At 34.7% G+C, this 20,706-nt stretch overlaps 3 protein-coding genes across 8 annotated transcripts in view; 1 reads left to right on the top strand and 2 right to left on the bottom strand.

The window, feature by feature from the left end:
• Window positions 1-2,701: 2,701 nt before the first annotated feature.
• LOC105335076 (uncharacterized) overlaps window positions 2,702-20,706 on the bottom strand; it is a 147,051-nt gene continuing 129,046 nt past the window's right edge. Inside the window, exons 1-2 of one of the 2 annotated variants that reach the window (XM_011438753.4) lie at window positions 4,629-4,783; window positions 2,702-3,842 (exon numbers count right to left, since the gene is read on the bottom strand). In XM_011438753.4, the coding sequence (XP_011437055.1) occupies window positions 2,922-3,842 (921 nt within the window). In that variant the 5' untranslated portion in view covers window positions 4,629-4,783 and the 3' untranslated portion in view covers window positions 2,702-2,921. Of the gene's footprint in view, window positions 3,843-4,628; window positions 4,784-20,706 lie in introns of those variants that run through there. The other variant, XM_066065197.1, reaches the window with a different exon arrangement.
• Window positions 5,654-9,715, top strand: LOC105335077 (putative 3-methyladenine DNA glycosylase). Of its 5 annotated transcripts, none has more exons than XM_011438755.4 (3): window positions 5,654-5,788; window positions 6,653-7,084; window positions 8,381-9,715. In XM_011438755.4, exons 2-3 carry the CDS (start codon window positions 6,670-6,672, stop codon window positions 8,737-8,739), a joined length of 774 nt encoding a protein of 257 aa, XP_011437057.3. In that variant the 5' UTR covers window positions 5,654-5,788; window positions 6,653-6,669; the 3' UTR covers window positions 8,740-9,715. The 5 variants fall into 5 exon arrangements, with proteins under 5 accessions (XP_011437057.3, XP_019925657.3, XP_011437056.3 ...); XM_020070098.3 differs by having other exon boundaries at window positions 5,743-5,845; window positions 6,653-6,982; XM_011438754.4 differs by having other exon boundaries at window positions 5,744-5,845.
• On the bottom strand, window positions 9,168-19,403 carry LOC105335078 (GATOR1 complex protein NPRL3). The gene is made up of 14 exons (XM_011438759.4): window positions 19,221-19,403; window positions 18,908-18,962; window positions 18,251-18,292; window positions 17,891-18,068; window positions 16,970-17,123; window positions 16,293-16,368; window positions 15,951-16,065; window positions 15,693-15,727; window positions 15,394-15,550; window positions 14,760-14,866; window positions 14,192-14,318; window positions 13,602-13,788; window positions 13,129-13,330; window positions 9,168-11,237 (listed from the first exon to the last, which is right to left on the bottom strand). Exons 1-14 carry the CDS (start codon window positions 19,330-19,332, stop codon window positions 11,063-11,065), a joined length of 1,722 nt encoding a protein of 573 aa, XP_011437061.2. The 5' UTR covers window positions 19,333-19,403; the 3' UTR covers window positions 9,168-11,062.

The raw sequence follows: 20,706 nt of genomic DNA, 5'->3' as shown, positions 1-20,706 counted from the left end.
TGGTTGCATTACAACTTTGACATTGCTTTAAATAAAGGTCAATGTTCAGGCAAATTAACCTGTAAGTTTTGTTTGCTAAAATTTTTTAAGTTTGCGGGTGTATTAAATAACAATTGCACTTACTTAGAAAGGACACAAGCTTTTTGCCATGACTTTTGTTCATTACAAGAGGCACCTCCAGGAGATATAGAAACACATATATCCAAACTACCAGCCAGGATTTTGAGAGCAGCAATTTTATTGACTACATGTATTTAAAAAGATCACTCTGAGATGGCTCCATACGGAATGTTAGATCATGTATCAGAGGAGCAGATTTATAAGTCTAATTTTAATTAGAGGTATTGTAAGCAAGCTCACAAATGAATACACCCTTTAAGAAAATATAATAACTCGAGTAACAGTAATGGATGCACCAAAATCATAAAGTGACCTGGTACTTGCATAAATGACCAAAGCTCAAGATCAGATGCCTATTCAGCAGAGCGAGTGCTAGCCAACATTATGTGTTGCAAGTATAGGGAAATTTGGCAAGCACTCGCAAGCGCTCACTCTGCTGAACAGGTCTCTGGACATATTTACAGGTCACAAGCAATCTTTGTGTCCAATGTTAGTCTTTAAACATTTTCCGCTTCAAGATATGGCCTAGAAAGGAAATATGCATTTTTTTAACAATGACTTTGAACTTGCACAACTAAACCTAGGTCAAGTTCATGACACACCCTCAAGTCATAAGCAATCTTTATGTGAATTAGGAACATTCAGTGTTTCTCCATAAGAAGGGTATAGAACGGGCACAAAGGACTATATATGATAAGGGCCTAAAATGGCCCCCTATAATGAACATCAACGTTGTACTGTAATTCTTTTTTTCTTTGTACAGATATCTATATGTTGTTTTTACATAATGTTTATTTTGATTCAAGTGCCCACAATTTAGAAATATGACATCGTAACGACAACCTTTTCCCACCATTTTTGAATTTTTAGCATATAACGGCGTATTTCCAAGTGGTTTTTCTTTCAGAAAATATAGAGCGCATGCTTGAACAAACAAAATATTCTATTCAGAGATGTATCTACCCAATACTAATAAGTGACAATTTTTTTTCTTGTTCAAGCATATGCTCTATATTTCCCATTCATAAAAGATATGAAAAATGTCAATTTTTGACTAATTTTGATTGAATTACAGAAAAAGCATCATTTCTGACGTCATATACTCCCAGTAAGTGCAAATAAATCAAATAAATAGGTGAAAAATATATTTTATATCAACTCTTCTAAAACATAACATTTCATTGTACCCGAAACACTTTAAAAATGGCAAATTATGGGGGCCAAATATCATATATAGTTCTTTTACACTTTTCCTTCCAGTGACCTTGAACTTGCCCAAATGACCCTGGGTAAAAATCATGTCGCACCCTTAGGTCATAAGGAATCTTCAAATGTTTTTCAAAAGAAAGATGAATACCAAACACAAATTTCGCACCCTCATAAGCAATCTGTGTAAACATGAACTTCAAATGTTTCGATTTCCGTAAGAAAGATATCGACTGCACAGACAGACGGATAAAAAAGCGTAAATTGCTCCAACCCAGGTTATGCGAGTATAACTTGGGTAGACATCCGAGTTCATTCCTTATAATTTAATTTTCTGCAATTTACTGTTCAAACCGAGTCCGTTTCCTTTTAAAATGATATAATTCTGTTCAAATTTCAAACGTAACGTCAAGCAGAATAGTACGTTTTTGACGTTGGTGCATTTTGATGTGTCTTGTGATGTGCAAACCAGGTTATACAAATTAACTAAATTTTTCTATCCATCAAATGCCGCGTTACAGAATTAAATTATTCTTAATGTTCATTTTCTGTTTGTAAATAATGCATTAACCGATATATTTAATGTTAGTACTTTTTTGTGTCTAGAAATAAGGGCCTAAAATTGATAATTTCATCACAACCAAGCTTCATAGCAATGAAAGATGCAAGTTCACACCGGCAAGACCTTCACAGCAAAATACTATAAACTGTAAAGAGGTCTGCGGCTTATATGGGGGTTGTAAGGATACAACAGTAAAAGGGAATTATGGCTGTCAATAAGGGTTATGAAGTCCCTTGCTTAAATGTGCTCCACCACAGTAAAATTTGGGCTGAATAATACACATCCCTAGAAGTTTGCTTCAATGCCAAAATACAAGCATGCATAAAATCCATGTCAACATTTTGTATGTTACATCTACTAGTCATTCTAGTATCTATAAATGCAAAAGGGCTTGTAATTAAAATTGTTTCCTTTTTAATTTACTACATACTGCAAGTCATTTCTATTCCACAATGCTAACATTTGTAACAAAGAACCAATTGAGACAATTTTAATTTCAGTCTATAGAGAAAAACTTATTTTAAAATCACTGGACTCTTATCCTGCAGTAAATAAAACTATTCATGCCGAGTTTATTTTTGTGGAAAAATTGAAAATGGTGAAAAGAAAAGCAAATTAAAACCATCATATAAATTATCTACAGTGTATATACTAGATAATTTCCTGTACTACAGTGATTGGTACAGTAGGAGAATAAGCTACTATTTTTAAACAGAGATGGATACTTCATCCAGCATCCTTCTAAGATGCTATCCTTCAAGCTAAATATGCAATGCATACACAAACCAGTACAAAAAATATATATTCTTCATGTTGTTGTCTAATAACTTATTTTTATTAACAATGCATTTCCAGGTTTACTGATGTTAACATGAAGTAATGAAATGTGTCAACACAACAATACTGAATAGAACATGTATTACTCTCAAGACACTCTTTTGCAAAATTGTGTTAATTGACAGAACAGTCTTTGTTGTTCAACCAGGTAAAAATATATCACTCATTGAAAATTTCACTAAAACAGTCACAATATCTACTTCTTCTCGTTGCCCAGACGCCAGGCAATGTAGAGGGCTTGGAATTTGTCGAATCCAGCGAGCACACCAGCGCCGGCTACACCTCTTAGAATGTTGGCTCCAGCTCCCTTCATCAAGCTCATGAATCCCTCGTTCTTGATAATGACCATAGCGCAATCCAATGATCCCTTGTATTTGACAGCCTCACCGGATGTCATCATCATACGTCTCCTGATTGTATCGATGGGGTAGGAGACCAGCCCAGCGCTAATTGTGACCACGTATCCAAGAGCAAATGATAACAAGACACTAGCATTGTCTCCTAGGAGAATCGGTCGTAAAGTGTCATAAAAGCCGAAGTAGCAACCTCTGTAGACAATGATTCCTACGCAGGAGATGACAAAACCTCTGTATAATCCAGCAACTCCATCGGATGCAATGGTCTTTCTGTATACATCAACCATTCCGTTGAACTGACGTTCTCCGCCACCTTTTCCAGCTGACTTGGCATCATTAGCCAGACGGGTTCTGCAGTAGTCGAGGGAGTAGACGAAGCAGAGGGACATGGCTCCAGCAAGACCTCCTGATCCAATGTTTTTGGCAAATCCCAACATGTAGCTGTCTTGTTTAGAGGCCTTGAAGATCTGCTTGATCTTGTCCTTGAAGGCAAAGTTAAGAGCCTGAGTTGGGAAATATCGGATACAGTTGGCCATGTTTCCTCTCCAGAATGGAAGAAATCCTTCAGTTTTGTAGGTACGGACTGTGCAGTCAATGACACCCTTGTATGGCTCACTCAAACGACCAGCCTTGAGCATTTCATCTTGATTCTGAACCAAAAGCTTGATTCTTTCAATAGGTGCAGCTGCAGTTTTGGAAATGATGGCAGCAGCTCCACTAAGAGCGAAGTTTTCTGCGAAGGAAAGCTTTTTAGAAGACATCTGTAAAGAGAAAAAGAAAAAAAATATCATTAGAATGATATTAAAAGTTCAGTATAGTGGTTTAATATTGACCTCTTAGTCCTTGAGATTTTAAATCCAGGGTCTGGGTGTACATTTAAACTACATGCAAAATATGTTGCACAACCTGTCAAACTAAGGATCAAACCTGACCAAAATTTCTGATTTCAAAGAACAAATAGAAATACAGTCTCATAACTATCTAAGTACGATAAATGATCTCTTATAAAAATATTTTAGATCTTTCATCAAGCATAAAACAAGTTTTAGAGTTATATAGTAATCACTCCTCCTACACGTCTTATTTTCAGTCATGTAAAAAGTAATTTTCTGAATTTAAAAGGAATCAGCAACTGTGTCATGTAGGAGGTCATAAGTTAAATTAACTTCTTGTTTTCTACCTGAATTAGTTAAATTTTCAACATAGATTTTACGTTTGAACACTGTTGAAGGTCACAAGATCACTATGATCTTGAAAGTTAAATTCGAGTCCCTTGTACTGAAAACTTGCAAAATTAGAACGTTTAACGGGTCAATCTGTCTTTACTCAAAACAATATGCTATCCCAGCGTAATTATCAAAAGCTAAACAAGCTACCACAATGGACTTCAGATCACTCAACCAATGACTTGGATGTTTTTAACCACTGACTGGAAGATTTTGTTTAAAAATTAATATTTACTCCTCGTCGTTGACAAAATAAGGTTGCAATGTGCAGATTAAAATAACTATTCAACGAACAGACAAACTTTCAATTGATAAACTAACCTCTAATCAGGTATGGCAGTCTACTTTGGTACAGTGAGTGACCCAACCGGCTCCTTGAGCTGTATGGTGTACGAAAAGAAAGGGCATGGGAAACCACGTGACGTCAATCGGATGCCCGTATAATTACTCAATTGCGCATGTTCAATTCTAAAATTGGGCACCATAAGGGATATCTTAATTTTTTTTTTAAACATTAGATCGTCCGTCAAAACCAATTTTCTGCTTGATACCTTATAACTTATTTATGACAGTCATTTGCAACAGTACATGCAACCGTCATCGTCTAAGGTTATAAAACCTTTAGCTTTCGAGTGGTACGAGTTACGTACATGTATACGTATGTGCGCGCTTTTCAGTCGACTACGACCCTATATAAAAGCAGGGACCCTGATAAAAGTCACATTTTTACAAACCAATTCCTAAAGTATGATTATCTATAAAATGCGTGCAATCTTACCTTTTGATTAGAAAATGTATTTCTATAGAAACTCGTGCGATATCGATTTCATATACGTCATAGAAGAGATTTCGAATGTGACAGCTAGTCGCGCGGGATGAGGAGGGAGTTTTTAAGAAGACTGAAAGACATATATAGCATTTATTTATGTCTCTGATCTCATCAAAATTTGAAATCCAATGCAGTGCCATACACTGTGCAGCACAGGACATTGACCATGCATGTTGATGGCCTTTTAATTTTCTCTTTTTAAAATGAATGTCATTTCTTAAAATTCATATGTTGTTCCTTAAAATAATTATCTATAGAAGCAGTGACGTATAAACTAACCTTCTATAAAAATATATAACAGTTATGCAGCACATTTGGGCAATTTTTAATAATAATACACATATACCTGTGCATTTGCCGAAATTCGATGAAAAGGAAAATAACCAAGATGTTAGAATTAAGAGAGTCGATCGCGAGCTGGTAAGCATAATATCTATTTTATTCGGTAAACCAAACACCAGAAATGGCTATAATGTAGTATACGTCTAAATGCTACAAAACTTTTATTGATATTCCGTGAGCGAGGGAATTACAAAAAAAAGTTTCACGGTTGTATGTGCGCCAATACATTGTACTGTTGTATATCCCGCAAGTAGCCTCTTTGACATGTCGTAGCTGGTCCAATTGGATTTGTCGATTGAATGACTGGATGGTAACTTTTACTTTCACTTTGTTTTTTAATTGCTTGGTTGGCAACTTTTCTTTAGAGGTATATAATTTTTGATTTCGGTTGTATTATGTATGTAAGATTATAAACACAGACGTAATATTATAGTACATGTGCTGTAGTTTTTTTCATATCTCATTGTAGACAGAGTAGATTTTTGCTCTTAAATGCTTTTAGTCCGAGATTCCTCCGATTTTATTCCGTCTAAATGATATATTAATTGTCATGTAGAAGCTTCTCAAAATTAAGTAATGTTGTTTGCGCAAAATGTCAAAAGACATGAGCATTTTTACAAGATGTGTGACAGGGTAACCTTGGCATGCGACTCAGATGCGTGAACCCCCTTCTCTAAAACTGATTCTCCCCTTTGTCCGTAGCATAAGTTATCTTTCGTACCTCCTCTACTTTCCCACTTTTTTATGACAAGAGGGGAACAATTTTGTATTTAGCCCTAATTCCAATTTCATATTAAATATTCTTTTGAGCTGTATTTTGCTATTTTGTTCTGTTCTCTTTATAGAGACAAACATGTATATTCTTACATACATTCCGTTTGCACTTCAGTTGACTGTAAATATTGAGCATGCTAACATTCAAATTACTATTAGTTACAATTACAAACATAGGCATTACTCTTAATTAATCTAGTGTGTCAAAGACAAATTCTATATTGTTGCCAAGTATCAAGTACCATGCAGTTCTCACCATTATTTTATGTGCTGATATTGCAATCCAGCAGGGAGTATTGGTTATTGTCAAGGTCTTGCACCAGTATATAAGTGATAACATATATTTCTAAATTAGATATAAAAAATTCAAATTTTGAACTATTTTTTTTCCATTTTACAGAAACTTTTATTTTTGTTATGAATTCAAAGAGGAAAAGGAAACCGGAAATCAGTGATGGAAAGCAATCCTCAGCTCAAAGTCCTTCGGCAAAAGTTTTGAAAGTAGAATCAGAAGCAAGAAAACGCTTGTCCTCTGATAATCTTACCAAAGGAATGAAATCGAGGCTAGTAAAAAGTTTTTACAAGCAGGACTGCGAGAGTCTTGCCAAAGCATTACTTGGCAAGGTTTTGGTACGCTACTGCAAAGACACGGGGGAGAGACTAAGTGGTCTTATTGTGGAGACAGAGGCATACCTAGGGGGAGAGGACAAAGGAGCCCACTCCTTTAATGGTAAAAGGACTAACAAAAATGAGGCCATGTTTATGGAACCAGGGACATGTTATGTTTACAATATCTATGGCATGTACTGCTGTATGAATATATCCAGTGAAGGTAAATGAACCATATATACATGTAATATTGTATTGGCAGATATATAAAAAAAACATGGTTCCTCTCTTGAGATATAAGTGATATTTGGGTGAGGGTAAGAAAACATGACAGAGGGTGAAGTTTGCAGTTAATCAGAAGAAGTTGTATCCTTTTTGATGAATTTGTCTTTCCTAATTTCCAGAGCCTGCCAGAGCCGTGTGGGACAATTACACAGAGCTTTTCAACCCTAGTCCACAGGGGCATCTTAATACAAATATTGACTGGGGTAGAGGGCAACATTGATTATATAAGCCCACGAGGGACGAAATATTGCCCAAAGCGGAGGCCAATATTTTCATCCCAAAGGGGCTAATATAATCTATTTTGCCGAAAACACAGACAACTTTTGTTTTGTTTCATGAAGAAACAAACCAAAATTTAAGAAAGTAATTGAAAATAGATCGCTGTAATTTTCTTAGCTCAACATAGAATCAATTTTGTGCAAATTTCATTTCCAAAATATCCTCGGCATCAAACGGTCACTGGTGATATTCCGGCCCCCCGTAAGAATTAAGTTTTAAATGTACTTCAAAGTAATTCGCAAATCCTTAAATCTGTTATGATAGCAAACCGGCGCATTTCATGTACGTTGTTTACTTGCCTCGACTGATTGCCCATTATGACGTCACCTTGTTTTGGAGTCACTACGAGTTATTTACATCACCATTTATGAATCATCAAATCAGGAGCAATTAATTGAAATAAAGGGAATATTCTCTAGATATCATGCCTAGTTGGTCAATATTAAAAAAATTATTGACTGGTCAATGTTTTTCGGACGAGCTAATATTACAATTATTGATCAATCATCTATATAGAGTTAAATAATGAGAATATACTTCTGAATATAACAAATATAGATAATACATTATTAATGTATTATTTATATATGTCATAGAGAGCAGAGCGGATAAAATGCCCCTGTGTCTAGCCCAAATATTGCTAATAAATGTACAAATGTATGTTTAAACACTTAATATGTATTTCGTTCATCCTGCAACAAAATATTGTAAACATTTTCAGAAAAGATTCAGAATTGAAAAAAAAGTATTAATTTTAAGTATTAATTTAAAAAAGAGTTTCCAACAAGTATTTTTCATTAATACAGATGCCTCTTTTGCTTAGTTTGCTGCAATTTTTAAAGCTGTGTTCAGTATTACAAAGAAATTTTACCCAGATTCTACACATTCTGACATTTGCATTAATTACTTCTAGTGCAAAAACTGACTCAATGAAATATTTTTTTTCCACTAACAGGTGAGGGAGCTGCTGTTCTGCTGCGTGGGATAGACCCAGTGGATGGAATAGACCACATGCAGAAAATAAGATCACAGAAGACCCTGAAGGAGAAGGACCTGTGTAATGGTCCCTCAAAGCTCTGTCAGGCTCTGAAAATTAGCAAAGACAAATTCAACAAAGTGGACATGACGTCTTCTGATGAAATTTGGCTGGAGGATGGCGAAGATTTACCAGGGACAAATATTGTGACAGGTGCCAGGATTAATATTGACTATGCTGAGGAATGGGCACAGAAGCCACTGCGATTTTACATCCTAGGTAATAAAAGTGTGAGCAAGCGAGACAAAGCTGCTGAAGACAGCCTATCAAGGGTTTGATGAGAAACTAGTTTTATAGTATCTAGTCTTTTATATTACTAGAGCTACCTCTTACAGTCTTCTGAGAAATTAAGGTTGTATAAATATTAGTACAATTGTTTATAAATTTACATTTTTTATTAAAAATATTTTCATTTCTTTATGTTCTCTGATGTTTAAAGAAATACGAATGAAAAGCACCTTGTTAAGCATTTTACATTTTTGTGCAGTCTATCAAATTACAACCTTTGATAAACTTGATGTTATTACAGGGTATACACAGTACAAACATTGACCATTCGAGGCAGTGACTTTGTACACTTATATGCTATATTACCATTTCACTGGAATGGCATAGCATGTTTATTTATGAGAGCTGCAAATGAAATTGTCAATTTCAGTACTTCTGAACATTATGAAGATGTTATAAAAAACAGTGAATGCTAGCAGACTTTGCTAATTATGTTTATTAATGTTTTGCCATTACAGATAAGGTATACCAAACTTGTTCCATTTTGATTTGTGACAAGTAAAAAAAAATAACCACTGGTATAAAAACTGAAAAATTGTTGGCACTTCAAAGATTTATTGCACATAGATCTGTTCTCTCACATTATGCTCCACAAAGTTATCAAAACTTAAACAAGAGGCCCATGGGCCATATTTCACATAATGTCCTAACCAAAGTAGCTACATGTAACTACCTTCATTGTCTTTAAAACTATCCAATGCAAACTCACCCCCTTCCTTCTCTCCCCCCCCCCCCCAATACTGTATACAGGGAAATATTCTCCCCCGCTTTATTTTTGCCTATTACAACCTAGTCTGGGCGAATTCAAGACAGGGCAAAACCTTTTGCAAGTGAGGAAGGGTGAAAACAACATGGGGCAAAATTAACAATGCATACAGTAGCCTTCCTTTGAACTTAAAAATTCCTAGCTGCAGGTATGTAGCTCCCGGTCTGAAAAAATTCGGATGGACGACCTGGGAGCTACAGTGCCTCCCATAGTAAAAAACTGCAATTTACAGCGCACAAAAAATTGCGCTAGTTTTGGACGGATTAACCTCATTTTCACACAAATTCTGTGAAAACAGTTAGTACCATTAAATTCTTCAGACAATTTACTACTGATATTGTTACTTTACTTGCCTCAGACTTTCTTTGAAACATGCTAACCGACCTCGGAAAATAAAGTATATTAATTCACGTCGAGATCGAGAGTCGCCATTTTTACAGGTAAACAAACTGCACCACTGCACTTTACAGGGCTGGTGATCGTGTTTAAAAGAATATCAGAGGCAAGTGAAATGACGATATCTGTAGTAAATTGTCCAAGGAATTTTTTGGAATCAAGTATTTGTACAGAATATGTTCGGAAATGAGATTAATCAGTCCAAAACTAGCGCAATTTTTTGTGCGCCGTAAATTGCAGTTTTTTACTATGGGAGGCACTGTAGCTCCCAGGTCGTCCATCCGAATTTTTTCAGACCGGGAGCTACAGACCTGCAGCTAAAAAATTCCACACTGCATTTTTGCATCCTTTTAACTTTCACAAATTATAAAATCAGAAAATGTTTAGAAAATATTTTCATGAAAAATTGGATCCTCCTTCATCCCAAATCTTTCTGTCATTATGGAATGAATAAACTTACAATTCCTTCAAAATAGCTTGCTTACATAGCAAATTCATATGTTGTTGAATCAATTAAATTTCGCTATCAGTTTTTAAAAATATAGTTGCATGCATATATATTTTGGTACAGAGTAGGAATTTGAAATATCAATCAAGAGAATAAAAATTGTTTCAACAAAGCTTTCATTCAAATTAACATTATAGGTAACTTATTTAGTTACAGATTCCCAAATCATTTCCCTGATTAAATTTACAGTTCTGTTAGCATGATCATTTTATAATATGACCTACTTTGAGCTGAAAATGTCAATAAAATGAGCCAACTATGCATTCATACACAGCTTCCAAGTAATTTTTGCACATTCAAGTACTGAAAGAAATCAATACAATATACCAGTAAATGTACCGGTATTTGAATCAAAACACAACCTTGATTGAAACATCACATCCACGATGAGGATCATCCAAAAGGTACCCATTACACCAGGTACAACAGCTGTACAGGAAGCCATACAATTCTCTCTATCTCTATTGGAATGAGTTGAATGATTGAACCCTTGTTGGAATCAATCAGATCTGATGATTCCATTCATCCATGACTTGCAGACAAGTCTTGTGATCAGCCAGCCTTTCACTGAATGTTTGGGATTCACAGAGAGATACCAGCATCATTGATTTCTCCGAGTGGTGAGGAATGGATTGACTCGGCCCTAGGTGTTTTGGTGGTGATCCATATGAGTAAAAGAAGTGGCCGGGTCCTCATACTGACAAGTGATTAATACTGATCGGAACTTGTCCAGGAGGGCCATAAGATCAGATCGGTGGAGATTCTCATAGTACATGATCTCCTCCAAATGGTGGTCACCTCGAAAGTACGGGAAAAGTCTGAAATTCAAATCATGTTGAAAAGTTACTTGATATGTACACACTGTACAAAACTACATACATCGCAAAACAATATTTTTGATAGTCTTATTACAAAAGTAAATTCAGATTAGGCCTAAAAAAAAAGTTGTGTGTTTAGGGTAATCCTACCTAACCTACAAAAATGCTCCGTTCCTACCATTTTTAGATGTCTGTTTTTATCCAATTGTGATTTTTATATTATTTCTATTAAAAACCCATTTTTAAATATGACACAAACAAACACTCTTAGGATTCATGCAGAAAAAAATATGATAAAATAAAAAAAAATCCCTACCTACCTAACCTAATTTTTTCATCAGTGTTACCCTAAACACACAAATTTTTTTTATAGGCCTTAAAAAGATATAGAGACACTATATATTATTGAATAAACGTGAAGAATTAAAGGAAGTGAACATGAAAAAATTATCAAGGGCTCAAATTTGTCTGTTTGATGTGTATAATGATATCTGAAAACCGTTTAGACAGAGCTTTCCTCAGTAAAAAGATATACCACTTAGAATAACTAATTCTTGCAATCCATGAGCGCTGCCATATTGTTAAAGTCATTACCTCCCTGCTGGGTTATCTCTAAGCATCTAAGAGAGGGCAGCACTGATGCTGCCGTCAGTGAGACACATTGCATTTTTACACATGTGTAGTAACAGGGATAAAATGCCATCATCAAAATGTGAATGGAAACTTGAAAGGAATGTAAAGAGTTGTCATTTGAAACAGTGTTTATGGAGGAAGATTTTGGATCTCAGAATGATGCATTCCCACCAGCAGTTAATGTGACATGTAACTAGAATGGAATGTCTGTGGATCAGTGTTATTGTGACCTATTTTTTCTTGCACTCGGGAATTTCTTGTTTATGAGTTTGAACATTATGTGTGCTACATAAATGAGCACACAAGGTGCATTGCACAGCATCCTGACTTTTAAAAAGTGTCTTAGTCCTGTTATTCTTCTGACAGCATAAACAGAATCGGCGTACATATCATCAAGATCTTATGTATAAAAAAAAACGAATCAGAAAAATTTCCAGGGCATTTAAATAAAAAGTAACGGTAAGAAACCCCACCTGGAAAATGGAATTACAATTTTATATTAATTTAAATTGAAATCTAAAAACAGCATTTTATTTATGTAAACACTGACTGCCACATGCATCTCCGTACAAACATCTGGAATGTGATGGTCTTATATTTCACAAATTAATTTATCTATATTCATTTTTTGTACAAATCATAAATAGTTATCTGAGGTTCATTTATAGAAATGTACTAAATCCTTGTCTTCTCATGACAGTACACAAAATTTTTCTTCACATCAAGGCATAATTTTTCTCCTCAACTTTTATCAACTCTGTACATAAACACTGGCCTAGTTCCAACATTGACCCAGTCACCAGCAGCAATGTGGCTTATCTACGTCAGAGAACAGATGCATGCTGGGGAATAATGGATTACCTCCATAAACCTTTCACTGAGAGTGTTAAATTGATAAAATCTCTCGATAGAAATAAACAAATAGGTAACAGACCTCATTTTTAAGTTTCAAAAGGCTTTTATAATTTATTAAGCAACAATTATTTTTTTCATGTTCACTTCCTTTAATATTCGCGTAAAATAACAAATCACATCTTGCAAGTTTAAAAATAAAATATTTGCGACAGAACTTTCCCTTCTTCCATAATCATTGTAGTAAAATAAGGCACATAGAAATTATACAGGTTATCAAAATCTTTTAAAATGTAAAGAAACCCAAAATCATTAAGTTCATATATTAGCTTAAAATTCACTGCAGCACCCAAAAAATACAGATACACAGTAAGTTTAGGTAATAGTGTACAAGCCAGTGGTTCACCTGGTAAAGAGCTTCAGGTCCTCCAGCGTCCTCGCAGCCGGAATGTCCAGGATACAGTCCCTCTCCTCTTTGGACAGGTTGTACAGCTCTTCATGGAGAGACAGGAACCGGTCCTCAGAGGCCAGCGAGCCGTCCGAGGACGGGGACTTGGAGAACTGACTGGTCCCCTGGTAACTCAGCGCTAAACTCTCATCACTATTCACTGAAAATTACACAAGTCTTTCAAGTTTAAAAGTTTATGTTTTGTATGAGAATCTGTCATTTTGAAACATAAAACTACCTGTACCCCAATCCAACTAAAATTTGACTTTTCACCTACACTTCAATCTATTCTAATTGTTGTTCATAAAAAAATGTCAAAAGGAACAACAGATAAAGGAAAAGACAGATGAATGGTTTTATTTTAATCAATTACAAAATGGTGCTTTAATTCCAGAAACAGTACAGAACTGCTTATTGCTTAAACAACTCACCTGATGCAATATCCGATACCGACACACACTCCTCCTCTGGTACAATGGGCATGCCCGATGACCTACACATGTCCTCTGACATTTTCTTCATTCTGCGGGAGGCAGGGGGACAGAAAATAACATAGGTGTGCAGCTGAATCAACAGTTGATGCTGCAGCATCCACAACACAATTTTAACTTTCTGGTCCTAAAAGGAATGAGGGGAAAACAGTTATACACCAGAATGTTTAAATTTTCAACAAAAACATTTTTACTTTATATCCTGCTTTAAATTAATACCGGTATGTACTAGTACATGTGCACACAGAAAATATCAGCAATACAAAATCAACATACATTTTCTGGCACTTACTTAATTTGCTTAACTGAAATTAGACATTTACTAATGGAATACTCAAGTTCCAATTATTTTTTTTTTTTCAAAATGTTTTGATTAGTTTAATAATATTATCTACATTTAAAGTGGCTTTTGTCCCAGTACTGGTATATTTTTCAAGAGGCCCATTATACAATTCATGGTCATGGTGTGGGTTTTTTTTTTTGCTTTGATTAATGTTACTAAGAGACAAGACTACACATGCTGGATTTACCTGTTGTTTGATAGGATTCAGCACATCCTTGGATTCCCTAAGTTTGACAGGGTATGAGAACTCTGCCAGCTGACCACAAAGAGACAAGTTGAACAACTTCTTAAATTGTTCAGAGAGGTCTGAATTCCTGTAGAAAGAAAAGAATGTACAATACACAGTGGCCTCCCTTGATACTGTGTCAGAGGCTCACTTTCACTGATCAATCTGATTAAAATCAGCTACCGCTCTCAAACATCTGAATCAATTAGTATAGGGTCAGGTCTGAACAACCTGAGAATATTGATACATATCTGTATATAAAAATATGGTCATATAAACCTTTTCAATCAACCAATATTCGCTTTAGATAGCTTAATTTAAGTTTACACATGCAACTACATGTACATTTATAAACAACTGCATGTATTTAATACATGGTCTTAATTTTCATTTGTAGATTGAGAAAAAAAAATGTACTGGTACTATATTAAAATAAAAAATATTTAATGTGTTGGTCAACAGTCATTTAACATTTATGCAATTTGTGCAAGACTAGCCATGGGTGTCCAGTGATGGTACATGTACTTACGTATAGGTGTTGGCTACAGGGGAGAGAACATACACATTGGTCTCACACAAAGGGTAGATGATGGTGGCCTTTCCCCAGTACACAAGATGACCAACAATATGGAAAACCTGTCAAAAAGAGAAATATTGCTATGGTTTTTTTTTTCCTTCAAAGACTCGTTGACTGAATATTGTAGATCAGAAAAACATGGGTTTTTTTTTTTACAATATTCAGAGTTTGAATTATTTCTGAGAAATTTAAACACCACTAAACTAAATTCTACAAAAATGCATCCAAAAATCATTTTACATTAGTACATATATTGCATTTGAATATTTAGTTTAATCAAAATCGAACTAATTGATAAAGGTTACAGGGTGTTTTAGCTGTGACATAGTGAGTTTTACCAGTGACATGGTATTACCTTGAATGGGATAAGATTTCTCATGAAACAGAATGAGTTTTACATGTGATGGGATAAGATTTTTCCAGTAAAAATGATTTTTATCTGTGATAAGGTGTGTTTTACCTCTGGCAGGATGAGTTTTACCTGTGACAGGATGAGTTTTTACCTGTGACGGCGAGTTTTTACCCGTGACAGGGTGTGTTTTACCAGTGACAGGGTGTGTTTTACCAGTGACAGAGTGAATTTTACCTGTGACAAGGTGAGATCCGCCTCCTGGGAGAGCACCTGTAGACTTTGCTGTGGACTACACACAGTGATCAGACGACTGAGGGAGGGGCTGCAGTCCATGGGTAGTGAGTCCTGTAACACTTGTTTCTCCTCCAACAACAGGACTCCATGATAAGGCCTGTACAACAATCAATAGGGGTGTACATAATCAATGTACTGACTAAAACATAAGTATGATCATGCCATCAGCAAAATTGAACATTACATATGGTTGATATCAATTGTACAAAGCTTAAGCTTCAATGATTAAAGATGCCTACCTCAGACACTCTAAACATTTCTGTATTATTTCTGGCTGCAATAGATAAACAAACAGAATATTCATTAATCATGGAGTATTAATTTTAATAAAAAATTAACTGCACTGAAATGTTAAAAAATGTTTTCCTTTCTATCGATTAAATAAAACAGTGTTGCTTCTTTATCTTATAGCAAGTACCAGACAATGTCTTTTCATAAACAAATCATTATGATTGAAAATTGTATTGTTCTAATAGGATGTGAAATAGAATCCTGACCTCTATTTTCAAAACAGCTGATGAGTCTGGAATCTGGTGGATTTTGTGAGGCAAACAAAACCAAATCTCAATCCATTTATTGATGAATAGATGAACTAGTCCTGTTCTACCCAGGCTGAAAATATCGGAATCTCAAATAAAAGAGAAATCAAAGGGATTGACAAAAATCAAACCTTTTAAAATTAAATATATTGTGTTATGTGTAAAGGATAATAAAGATATGCCATTGATTCTTTTTTGCTACATGTGTGTATTTTTCATTTCATTTTGAATACATGTAACAAATTTCTTTTTTTTTCATTTCTATAAATAACTGCAACAAAAATGTACAATTGGACTTACTCCTCAAAGATTGTTTGTAAACAACTGGCAAGAGTACATTTCTGAAGAATTGCTGCATATGGAGACTCCACAGAATCTGAAAAATATAAAGTGTTTTCATAAAGCAAGGATATGGTAGCAAAGTTTCAACATTCTAACAAGTCCTTGCTAAAGCTATAAGACGGTAAAGCACAGATTAAGCCCCCCAAAACTTGAAATTTAATTCCTCAGGCACCACCACAACAAGACCAATGCTGATTAACTTTATTGCCACATTGAAAAGGAAAATAACTCAATTTTTCAATTTTAACTTAAAATATGAATCAAAGTACAGCAAATCTTGAATAAAACAAACATGGATAGGGCGAATTTACAGCTTTAACAAATTCTTATTCATGTCCTGGCAAAATTCTTATATAAACCCACAGAAAGTTGCCTTATATAAAACATGGCTATAACAAATTTACAGCTAAAACAAAGTAATTTCAAGACCCCAACTGGCAAAATTTTAATTTATTTTATCATTTAATAACAATTTTTTTTTTTAAATGCCTGCCACATTTTATTTTTTATTTAGCTTGAGAAACTAAAGATCATTTTTTTAAGCCTTAACTACTGGTAATCATTTATTGAGTCAAGGGAGACAACCATGATCAAACAAATCTAATTCTGAACCCTAAAGTGACATGTGCCCTCACCCTCTGGCATGGCTGCCACCTCGTCGTGGACGGCAAGCATGATTTTGGCCTGGGAGGACAAGTATTGACACCTCTCCTCCTCGTGATGGATGGCCACCGTGATCTGTTTAACTAAGTCGGTGTAACACTGGATCACAGAGGACGTCACATTGGCCTGAAAGTTAAACAAATACCCATTCACAACAATGATAGATACATTCCTGGCATATTTTAACTACATGAGCAATTAAATCAACAACTCATCAAAATGCAAGTGATATTTACTGTTCCAAGATGTCAACAAAATGTTTGTTTACAATAGGAAAATAAAGCAGATTTAAAGAAGAGAATTGGTAATAAACTGAAACTTAGGCAAAAATTACCTTGTATAAAATAAACATACAGTAAAACTCGGTTATAGCGAAGTCCTAGGGACCGAAGGATTTACTTCGTTATATCCGTAATTCGCTATATCCGTATAACGAATTCGTAATAATAACTATAGCGAACTCACTATATACATGTATTCTTAGACAAGACTATAATTTTTGCTAATTGAGGCTTAGAATGAAAATACATTACTTTGATACCTTTAATAATTGCATTGTAATTCGAACAAATTATATGAAAATAAATTCATTCAAACTATTATGTTAAAGGGTTGTGCAAACTTTTTTAAACTGTAAAGACATTCGTTATAAAAGTGTTAAATTTCGTTATAATTCACCTCTACGGGACTCAAAATCAGTTCGCTATATCCGTAAATTCGTTATATCCGAATTCGTTCTAACCGTAAAATTTTGCAAAGATTTGTTAAGAATTTTACCGGGGACTGAAAAAGACTTCGCTATATCCGAGAATTCGCTATATCCGTGTTCGTACTAAACGAGTTTTACTGTAGCAAGAAAGTATAGAGAAGTGTGTAAAATATTTGACACAAACCCTGAGAACAAATGTAATGTTGAATGAGATGATCTGATGAGCACCTGGCTTGGATTTACTGGGGTCCAAAGACATTGGGTAGCCAACAAAGCGAACATCGTCAATCTTCAGATCAAAAGGCTTTCGACAGAGGTCTTGCTTAACTGCCAATATGTTGGCCAATATGCTGTCTGAAAACCTGCATATATAATTTTTTTTTATCTACATGATTGCAATAGAAACTTAAGACTCAGATTAACTTAAAAGTCAGCAAGTAAGTTCAAAACAAAAACTGGTAAGTAACATAACAGTTAAATTAAATAGTGTATATACCAGAAGATTCCTGGCATCACAAGAAAAATACATGTACTTGACACTTACCCAACTAATGTGTTATCTCTGATGCAAGATGTCACAGGTTCTCTGTATAATTTAAAAAACAAAACATAAAGATCACATCATCATACAGAAATCACAGGGAGACATGATTATCAGATAAATCTATCTGATGGTGAACAGAAACTTTTTTTACCATTCCTTATTTACCGGTATATTAAACTATAAAAATAGTCATTTTCATAATAAATGCTCTCCTTTGCATTATTACTTGATTTATCAAAAACTGATGAATGACAATAGTTCATCAATCAACAGTTTTCATTGTTTGTTTTAAAACAGTTCAAAACAATAAAAATAATTCAAAACAGATTGAAAATTATTCCAACTCTTATCCAAGACTTTGCAATATCAGGTGTCCTGTGACCAGAAAAATATCTAATTTAGGCAGAGATTAGATTTTACTAGATTTTTGGAATGAAGCCTTCAAAGAATCTGTGAATGTATCACTCCAAAGACTTACCTTGCCAATTTTCAAACCAAAATAGGTAAAAATTCAATAAACGTAGTCACAATATTGCTACCTGTCATTTAGGCGTAGCAGTTTAGGAGCAGAAATTTGACAGACACATTTACTCAAATATTCATGTAACATCAGTAAATTCTTTTTCATTAGTAAGTCATATTAATAATTACACATACTTTTTGACATTAATATCCTCTGTTACTTTAACAGCATATGGATTACTCCCTTTGGCTGCAAAAAAAGCACAGTTCAAAAGCTAATCTAAGTCATGACTTCATGCTGCATTTTATGAAAATCAAAATGTAGAACCAAATGCACTAGGCCTACATGTTTACAATGAATCCTGAAACATTGATTTATCGAAAGGGCGTTCAATATTAAAACCCTGTGAATCTAATAATCAGCTGACAGTGTCAAAATAAATATAACGAAAGACACAGCGTGTGATGACGAGGAGTACCCAATATATGACAACAGAATAATACATACATTTCTCGAACACTCCGTGGTTAGTTGGCTCCGTACTGGGATAGCGGAAAAGCAGTCTGTCCCCCCGAGTTCCCGAGGTTACGACAACTATAGCGAGGGGATCAGTATTCATTTCAACAAAATCTTGAAAATCACAAGTCAACCCGTCTGCTCTCTCCTAATTATTTTACCTTCCTACACAAGAGAGTTCCAACACTTGATATGACTAAATACACAAATAGTATTACACGTGAAAAAAAACCTTTAAAATTGCTTATTATCGCGTAATTATTTCAGTAAAAACTATTCTACAAAATTATGAATTCAGTTTTCCTTTCAGGTGTGTGGGAGTAAAGAAGATAATTTTTTAACATTATATGCATTAACACCTATACATCCATTTTCACCCTCAGCCCTAGAGTCAAAACCCATACTCCAGGGGACATGAAAATTACCGGTAAAATTTCAGTAGAGGTCTTCCTGGTAAACATAATTATAAGCCAGTTTTTTTTATACAGATGTGTGAGAATAGAGAAGAAAATTTTAAAACATTATATGCATTAACACGCCTATATTGCCATGCATATTGATCCCCACCCCTCATGTCCTGAACCCCTGACCCAGGGGCCATGAATTTCACAATTTAGGTAGAGGAGTTAGTGGACATCATAACCATAATGTATATATATACAATAATGTATATATTTATGATAATATTATTTATTTATTACATTTTTAATAAATGTAGCATATTCTAAATACCGACACACCGCATATATCTGTAACCCTGTATAAGGTAAAAATTACGGCATGAGCGATTTGATGTTATCATCAAGTGTAGTGCATAAATGCTACTGTGGACTGAAAAAATGTATTAATAACCTTAATAAATAGCAAATTACATGTGAAATGCTTCATCTTTACCTCTCTTGAAATGACTGACCGCAGTAAATCATCAAATGGGCCCGCGTATCAGAAATATCTTTATTTTAGTGCACCCGTGAAAAAGCATATTGTTGCATAAAATGAACAAGGTGTAATTTTGTTATGTTTGAACACATTCTTTAAATTTACCGTTGTAAGTTGTTGACATTTGATTAAAGATATTTGACATGCAAAAAATGTTGACATAATTGCACATGACTTGAAACGGCGAGGAGTTTCCCGAAAGTGACGGAGTTGGGGTAGTGACGGAGTTAGGGGGCTGTGCGATATATGGTAGTAGAGAGGAAGATTATCAAAGATTCAGTACATTTTTACTATATGGCCATATTGGCCCCACCCTAGAGCCCGAACCCCTGACACAGGGGTCATGAATTTCACAATTTTGGTAGAGGGCTTCATGTTCATCATAATTATGCATTAAGTTTTTAACAAATATATATGGGAGTAGAGAAGATGATTTTCTAAGATTTAATACATTTTAACTATATGGCCATATTGGCCCCACCCTAGAGCCTGAACCCCTCACTCAGGGGTCATGAATTTCACAATTTAGGCAGAGGGC

The sequence above is a fragment of the Magallana gigas genome, chromosome 7, assembly GCF_963853765.1.
Source record: "Magallana gigas chromosome 7, xbMagGiga1.1, whole genome shotgun sequence".
NCBI lineage: Eukaryota > Metazoa > Mollusca > Bivalvia > Ostreida > Ostreidae > Magallana > Magallana gigas.
Note: the sequence above shows the minus strand (reverse complement) of the source record. Positions and strands in the feature narration are given on the sequence as shown.

Excerpts from the sequence above, each read along its gene's own strand:
- LOC105335077 (XM_011438755.4), top strand. The coding sequence starts at position 6,670 with ATGAATTCAAAGAGGAAAAGGAAACCGGAAATCAGTGATGGAAAGCAA. Across the intron at positions 7,085-8,380 it reads TATGAATATATCCAGTGAAG|GTGAGGGAGCTGCTGTTCTG; the intron begins GTAAATGAACCA and ends TTCCACTAACAG.
- LOC105335078 (XM_011438759.4), bottom strand. The coding sequence starts at position 19,332 with ATGAATACTGATCCCCTCGCTATAGTTGTCGTAACCTCGGGAACTCGG. Across the intron at positions 16,369-16,969 it reads GGTGGCAGCCATGCCAGAGG|ATTCTGTGGAGTCTCCATAT; the intron begins GTGAGGGCACAT and ends TATATTTTTCAG. Across the intron at positions 13,789-14,191 it reads TGAATCCTATCAAACAACAG|GACCAGAAAGTTAAAATTGT; the intron begins GTAAATCCAGCA and ends CATTCCTTTTAG.